The sequence below is a fragment of the Oryza glaberrima genome, chromosome 8, assembly GCF_000147395.1.
Source record: "Oryza glaberrima chromosome 8, OglaRS2, whole genome shotgun sequence".
NCBI classification, from domain to species: domain Eukaryota; kingdom Viridiplantae; phylum Streptophyta; class Magnoliopsida; order Poales; family Poaceae; genus Oryza; species Oryza glaberrima.
In genome coordinates this window covers 8766248-8774032 of record NC_068333.1, presented here as the reverse complement: position 1 = coordinate 8774032, position 7785 = coordinate 8766248, and the positions used below count along the sequence as shown (strand labels likewise).

The 7785-nt window shown below is 46.1% G+C and overlaps 1 protein-coding gene across 1 annotated transcript; it reads left to right on the top strand.

The window, feature by feature from the left end:
- The first annotated feature begins 347 nt into the window (after positions 1-347).
- Positions 348-3361, top strand: LOC127782715 (probable LRR receptor-like serine/threonine-protein kinase At2g24230). The gene has a single exon (XM_052309983.1). The coding sequence runs from the start codon at positions 642-644 to the stop codon at positions 3123-3125; it is 2484 nt and encodes an 827-aa protein (XP_052165943.1). The 5' UTR covers positions 348-641; the 3' UTR covers positions 3126-3361.
- The last annotated feature ends 4424 nt before the right edge of the window (positions 3362-7785 follow it).

The following is a 7785-nucleotide window of genomic DNA, read 5'->3' as shown; positions in this document are numbered from 1 at the left end:
AGCATTTCCTCCCTTTTGTTTTTGATGCAAATTCCCCTCCTTTTCTTTTAAAGCAAAATCCCTCTTCTCTTTTCTTTTTTAAGCAAAATCCACCTCTTTTTTTTAAGCATCATAACCACCAAACCCATATTTCCTACATCCACATTCAATCCTTCCCCCAGCATTTCCTCCCTTTTGTTTTGGATGCAAATTCCCCTCCTCTTTTTTTTTTTTAAAAAAAAAGCAAAATCCCTCTCCTCTTTACTTTTTTAAGCAAAATCCCCCTCCTCTTTTTATTTTATATTTGAAACAAAATCCCTCTCCTCCTCCCCAATTTACTCCCCTATTTACTCCCTCCACCTCCCTCCATTTATGACCTCTCTTCCCTCCACCTCCTCCTCCTGCTCTCTTCTCCCCTTTCACACTCTAGCCATACTCTCTCCACCGCATTAGCTCGCCATTGCCAACCAGAGGAGAGAGAGAGGTGGTGGGCAGCGGCCACTTGCCGCTTCCGAGCTGTCTCCCATGACACCACCGCCGCCGCCGGTGTCGCTTGCTCCGTGCCAACAACCGGTCGAGCAGCTGGTGGGTGGTTCTTGCTAGCACGCGCGGCGCGAGCGCCAAGATCTCACCGTACGCGTGCAGCGCCGCGGCGGGCGGCCATGGGTGCTCGGGTGGTGCTGTTCTTGGCCGTGGCCGTGGTGGCGGCGGTGGCGCAGGAGCCGAACACGGACGCCTACTTCGTGTCGAGGTTCTTCGCCAAGATGGGGCGGGCGGCGCCGGCGTCGGGCGCGGCGGTGTGCGGGTGGCCCGGGGTGGCGTGCGACGGCGAGGGGCGGGTGGTGGAGTTCTCGGCCGCCGGGATGGGGCTGGAGGGCGCCGTCCCGGAGGACACCGTCGGGAAGCTGGCGCGGCTGCGGTCGCTTGACCTCAGCGGCAACCGCCTCGCCGCGCTCCCCAACGACCTGTGGGAAGTGGGCGCCTCGCTGCTGGAGCTCAACCTCTCCCGCAACGCCATCCGCGGGGACCTCCCGAACAACATCGTCAACTTCGCCGCCCTCCAGGTGCTCGACGTCTCCCACAACGCCTTCTCCGGCGCGCTGCCCCCGGCGCTCGGCTCCATCGCCGCGCTCCGGGTGCTCGACGCCAGCCACAACCTGTTCCAGGGCCAGCTCCTCGGCACCGTCATCTCTGGCTGGACCAACCTCTCCTCCATGGATCTCTCCGGCAATGCGCTGGACGGCGACTTGCCGGACCTCTCGCCGCTACGGTCACTGTCCTACCTCAACCTGTCCGGGAACAGGCTCCGGGGCTCCGTCATCAGAGCGTTCCATGAGCAGATGAAGGTGATAGACCTCAGCAACAACAGCTTCTCGGGGCTAAACTTTAGCAGTGGATATGCAGGCTCATCTTTGGCATACCTCGATTTATCAGGCAATGAGCTTACCGGGGAATTCAGTGTTGGCAACAGGTTTCGGAACCTGAAGCATTTGAATCTTGCATTCAACCAGTTGTCCGTGGCAAATTTGCTGGTGTCCATGGGTGAGATCTCTGGATTGGAGTTTGTCAATTTGTCGAGCACCGGGTTGCATGGGCAAATTCCTAGGGAGTTGTCTTCCCAATTGTCTAGATTGAAGGTGCTCGATTTGTCGCGGAACAATATCAGTGGAGTAGTGCCAGACTTGAGCTCGATTCGCCTGCAGGTGCTGGACTTGTCGGTGAACAACCTCACTGGGGAGATCCCTGTGGCATTAGTGAAGAAGTTGGTGTCCATGGAGCGGTTCAACTTCTCATACAACAACCTCACCGTTTGCGCCTCCGAGCTCTCTCCCGAGGCGTTTGCAGCTGCCTTTGCTAGGTCCAGGAATGATTGTCCGATTGCCGTGAATCCTGACCGTATCCAGAGAAGTGGGGGCAAACGCAAGGGGATGAAGTTGGCGTTGGCCATTGTGCTTTCGCTCTTCTTCTCGGTTCTTGGTCTGCTCTGCGTGGCAGTTGCATGTCGGCGGCGGAGGAAGAGGGGTGATGTGCTGCCTGCTGTCAAGCAGGTGTCATTCAAGGAGGAACCAGGGGTTTCAGGCCCATTTGCATTCCAGACCGACTCGACAACATGGGTTGCCGATGTGAAGGTCGCAACATCTGTCCCAGTTGTCATCTTTGAGAAGCCCTTGCTGAGTTTCACTTTCGCCGATCTCTTGGCAGCGACGTCAAATTTTGATAGGGGAACTCTGCTGGCAGAGGGGAGATTTGGGCCGGTGTACAGGGGATTTCTCCCTGGTGGAATTCAGGTTGCTGTGAAGGTGTTGGTCCATGGTTCGGCAATGGCTGACCAAGATGCTGCAAGAGAGCTTGAGCGGCTGGGACGGATCAAACATCCTAATTTGGTTCCTTTGACTGGTTACTGCTTAGCAGGGGAGCAGAGAATCGCCATCTACGAGTACATGGAGAACGGCAATCTGCACAACCTACTTCATGACTTGCCTCTAGGAGTCCAGACCACTGAGGATTGGAGCACTGACACATGGGAAGACAACAATGGCGGTGTTGCCACCGAAAACATCACACCAGAGGGTACCGCGACATGGATGTTCCGGCACAAGATTGCATTAGGCGCCGCGAGGGCACTGGCATTCCTGCACCACGGCTGCATCCCTCAGATCGTCCACCGTGACGTGAAGGCGAGCAGCATCTACTTCGACTGTGGGATGGAGCCTAGGCTGTCTGACTTCGGGCTGTCAATGATCGCCGGGACCAGCACGGACAACAACCTGCTGCACCATTCCCCAGGCTACGCCCCACCGGAGTTCTCCGACTCGGAGAACGCCATGGCGACAGCAAAGTCCGATGTCTACAGCTTCGGCGTCGTGCTGTTCGAGCTGATCACTGGCAAGAAGCCACTGGGGGACGACTACCCCGGCCAGAAGGAAGCCAGCCTGGTGAACTGGACTAGGGCGATGGTGAAGGCGAACCTCGGGTCGGGCATCATCGACCCAAAGATCCGCGACACCGGGCTGGAGAGGCAGATGGAGGAGGCCCTGAGGATCGCCTACCTCTGCACCGCGGAGCTCCCCTCCAAGAGGCCGGCCATGCAGCAGATCGTTGGCCTGCTCAAGGACATTGAGCCTAAGGTAGCAGAGCAGGACTGAAATGATATTACTACTAGTGTTTTTGGGGTATTGAAAAGCAAGTGTAGGCAGTGAGCTCCTTAGTTGTTTTGGCATAGTGGAGCTTCACTGCATTGCCATGCCCTGCTCTCCTCTGCTGGGATATATCTTTTTCTTCTTTTTTTGTTTCTTTTTTGTTCTTCCACTTGTTGAGATGTTGCAATACAGCTTTGCTACACCTGCTCCTTACTAACAATGTTACTACTACCATTGAGTCATGACACATGGAAGATAGCTCTCTCTCATCAATGTGCTTGTTTTGCAAGAGAAATGGCAATTAAGCAGCAGCAGCAGTCCTGGTCCTTTGCTGTCTCTGCCCACTGTTATTGAACAATGTAGTATACTTAAGCAAACATGGAACACCTTTAATACTGCTTCCTAGTACTACATGTTCAAATAAGCTGTCAAAAATTAAGAAAAAGAAAGACAGCAATACTACTCACTCATTCATTGACATGATTGCAGCTGCAAAACCCTGCACTGTCCTGAAAGTGTGCTAATAATCACTGTTTAGAAGATTAAAGTGTGTTCCATACCATCATTATGTTCCAACTTTTTTCCAGTTTTTATCACCCCTGCTGCACCTGCACTGCCATTGCATGGCAGATGGCTCTTCTTTACTCAACTCCTTTGCTAGTAGTGCTTTTTTTTCACCTTTTTTATTTTTTTTCTTAATAATTTTGGCTCTTCTTCTCCGGGTTACGCTATCTCTAAGTATTAATTATGCTCTCGGCCATGCCTGGCTGCCAGTGTGATAGCCTTTTGAGAGGCCATCACTGAAGAGAAAATTAAAAAAAAAATCACACACAAATCAAATCGCTTTCTTGACCAACCCTGCATCGAAATCGCTATCAAGCATGCGCTCCACTCCTGATCATTGTGCTTTTTCTGCTTGTGTAGAGCACAAGTGAGTGACTGATCCAGGCACAAACCCACAACTTTTCAGCTAAAATTCGGACAAATTTAGTGCCGGAAATTGCTCGAAAATCTCGTCTGATGTGGTCTGACCGGTGTTGTACTAGTGTTACCTGGCTACAAGCAAAGAGATTAGGGGGTTTTTTTTTTTTTGCAACAAAAGGAAGAGTAACCGCGTGGCTGATCTCCTGTCAACATCATAAACCTAGGCATTTTGCGCGGATTAGCGTCGTGATTTATGGGGAGATGTAGTGTCCGTCCATCCTAATTAAGTGCAATCATGGGAAGAGTATGACTAGAACAGTAGTAAAAGGGCAATTATCCTTAAAAAAAAGTTAGTAAAGGGCAGGCAGGAAGGCAGGAACTGGCCAAATTGTGATTAGTTAAGCCATCAGGATCAGATCAAAGCTACTCTTCGCTGGGTACAGAGTTGTTCAATTAATTAAAAGTGGTCTCAGTAGTGTGCTTTTGTGGCCAACTAACCAGTACTAGTACATATGGTACATTGCATGTTTTCTGTATCATACTACCTGTTTGGCACAACTTGCAAATTGTTTTTCTTTTTCTTTCACCATGAGAGGTGAGAGCTACTTCCAATACAATGTGCTTTCGTGTCCAAGCTGTTTTGGCACACCGCTTGTCCGTATTTGTCACTGTCAACCATGAATTAATTACTGTTATTTATACTAGTCTTGCCTTTGATTATTATGACAAGAATGGATCAAAGTGGTTAGGTAACTAGCTAGGTACTAATCCTTGTTTACAATTTCCCCAGGTACCATAATCCAGGGAGAGTTGTTCAAAAATTTCTGGTGGCCTAGGAACTGAACTTAATATATTGGACGTGTTCAAGCCAATTGTTTTAAATTTTCCTTTGACCGATTCATTTTTAATTACATGGAGAAGATGCGTACACACAACACCCGGCCGCCAACTCGAAGCAGCCACGAGGGTAGGATGGACATTTTACAGTCACTTTATCTGTTTACCAAAAAGTAATTATTATAGTATTAATGGATATGATTATAGTGTGGTAATACTAATGGATATGATGTTCCATTACAAATTTGACAGATCAGGAGTGTACTCCTAGGGTAAATAACTGACCTTGATGGTCCTTTATGGCTAATGACAACCTTGATCTCTGTCACTGACAAACTAATTAATTCTACCCTTAATTAATTAATTTCAAATTTCAAATTCGGAGTCATTGTCACTACGCAAAATGTACGTATACTCACAAGGTATCTGGAGAGCAAGGTTGTACATGGTCCAGTTGTTAGAATCTCTGCCCCTCAGGATCCCAACATCTCAAATCATGGCCTCCTGCTACACTCCAAACATGTCAAGACAAAACATGAGAATAACAAGACGATCAAAAGGAATTAAGCATGTCTATGTGCCAGCCAAAATCTCCACAGAATTTAATTAATTCAAAAGGCAACACTGGTAACCACCAAATTGAAATGTCTAGTTCATAGCAAATGAGATATGCGTGGCCATTAATTTGATTCTCAACTAACCCCTAGGACGCATTTCAAATCAATCCATATAGATAGTAATGATAATTTCATTGTACTATTATCTGTACTTACAAACGCATCTAACCGTGAATATAATTCGTTCCTACATTGCCGCAACGACTACGGATTCATTAATAAATTAGGTAATAGTAGGAGATGATAGGTAGACCTGGTCCATACGGTAGTACAAATTATTTAGTTATTAATTCAGATCTACAAAAGTGACTGCTTGGATAGATGTTACTACAAGAAATGAATTGGTAGATGAAGCTAATTCACATACAGGTTAGGTCTATTTACAATGTATATATTTACTACTTGAGTTTCATTAAATTACAGCTCAAATTCTGAATAAATTGTAAAATTCTAGCATCAAACATGGACATCCAACTCCTACCTCTCTGATATATGATTTTTTTTCTTTTTTAAAAAATAAAAACACAGCACAAATACATACGCTTATACCCACTCTTTTTTATGAGCACATTTTAAAGACAGACCGGTATACTTTAAAAATGGCAAATGCTCGCTTCGCCTCATCTATGATCACTAGGCTAAGGTCAAAACCAACTCACTTGTGTTTTTACCAAACATAAACTTAACGTGTACTCATACATATTCTTTTCTTTTCTACTTTTGCAAATCGATACTTTACTTGATTATGCTTTGGCACACACCCAAGTGCATCAGTAATCATACCAATGGGACAATATAATTCCTTGCTTAACAACACTAACAAACTTGATGGCTACACATGCTATTATGAAAGCGGGACAAAAGGTGTAAATAGATTTGTACTCACTAGCCAGTATGAATTTTTTGTGTGCAAATATGTTGATATAATGTGCACTTTATAAAGTAATGGCGTGCATTGCATATCCGTTCTCAGTGATTAGCCTAAGATGAAAAAAAAATAGGAGGCACCTTTAGTGTCTTTTTTTTACTTAAATTTGGTTAAAAATATATTGGAGTGGTGGGAATTTTTTCATGTCATATGGGAATTAAATTGATTTATTACTGTGCTCGATTATTGTTTATTTTCGCCATGCGTCGCCTCCCTGGCACAGTCCTCATGTGGGCAGGCTCGAGCTGCATGCACCGTGCACTGCCATGTGTCACCTCCTGAGAAGTCCTTGCATGACCTTAGCTGCCCCGCGCACGATCACATTTTGGATTCTAAGCGTCCTCATAATCGGCCCTTAGCCGCGAGCCTGCAGCCCATAGCCAAGCTTTTAGTCCCAAGCAATCCAGAATTCCAGGATGATTAGTATTTTCCAGCTAATCCCTTCATCCTATAATATAAGAGGTTTTAGCTAAACAATCCGTCCTATAATATAAGTGATATTAGCTTTCTACATGGGTCTTGTCATGTGGAACTCCCTAGCGGAGAGGAATGAGCTGGCGCCTTGTGTCTCCTAGCCTAGGTGTAATTTTATAAGGGTATTGGAGCATGTACACTATATCTGTGAGGTTGACACCTATGTTCCAAATTAGCCTTGTTATACAAGTGCCCGATAATAAAAATTGTTGATGAACGTGAGGATCACCCGTAGTAACTAGCCACAGAGGATGAGTCCGAACCGACACCGTGCTAGGCCTTGACATGCAGGTCAGCAGCTCCATTAATCTAAATGGCGCTTACAAGGGTAAGAAAATGACTGTGACCATAGCATAATAAGGGGGCAAAAAAAATACTATAGCATTTGTGGGGGGGAACATTTGATGGTGCAATGGCGCGGATGAGTAATTTATGCCTGTCCGGCTCGGTTGGTGTGAATGTCTGAAATCTTTGACCTGCTGCTCCTTGAGTGGGCACGTCTGCAGGACTGACAATTTGCTGCCAAAACAGAGATAATGCGTGACTATTCTTTCCTCGTACGGATGATTATTTTCTCCTGTAAGCAGCGTATATTTAGGATCTGTTTGGCTTGGACACGTTTGGAATGCAATTTTATGGCTATGGTTTGTAAGTTGAGAACACGTAACCCATGGAAAAAAACTAATTTTGAGACGGGACTTTATTTTTTGTTTTACCCTGTTTAAAACAAAACTTTTCATCTTGTCATATTAAATATTTGGACATATACATAAAGTATTAAATATAAAAAAAAATTAATTACCCAGATTATGTGTAAATTGCGAGACGAATCATTATGCCTAATTGCGCCATGATTTGACAATGTGGTGCTACAGTAAACATTTGC

Excerpts from the sequence above, each read along its gene's own strand:
- LOC127782715 (XM_052309983.1), top strand. The coding sequence starts at position 642 with ATGGGTGCTCGGGTGGTGCTGTTCTTGGCCGTGGCCGTGGTGGCGGCG.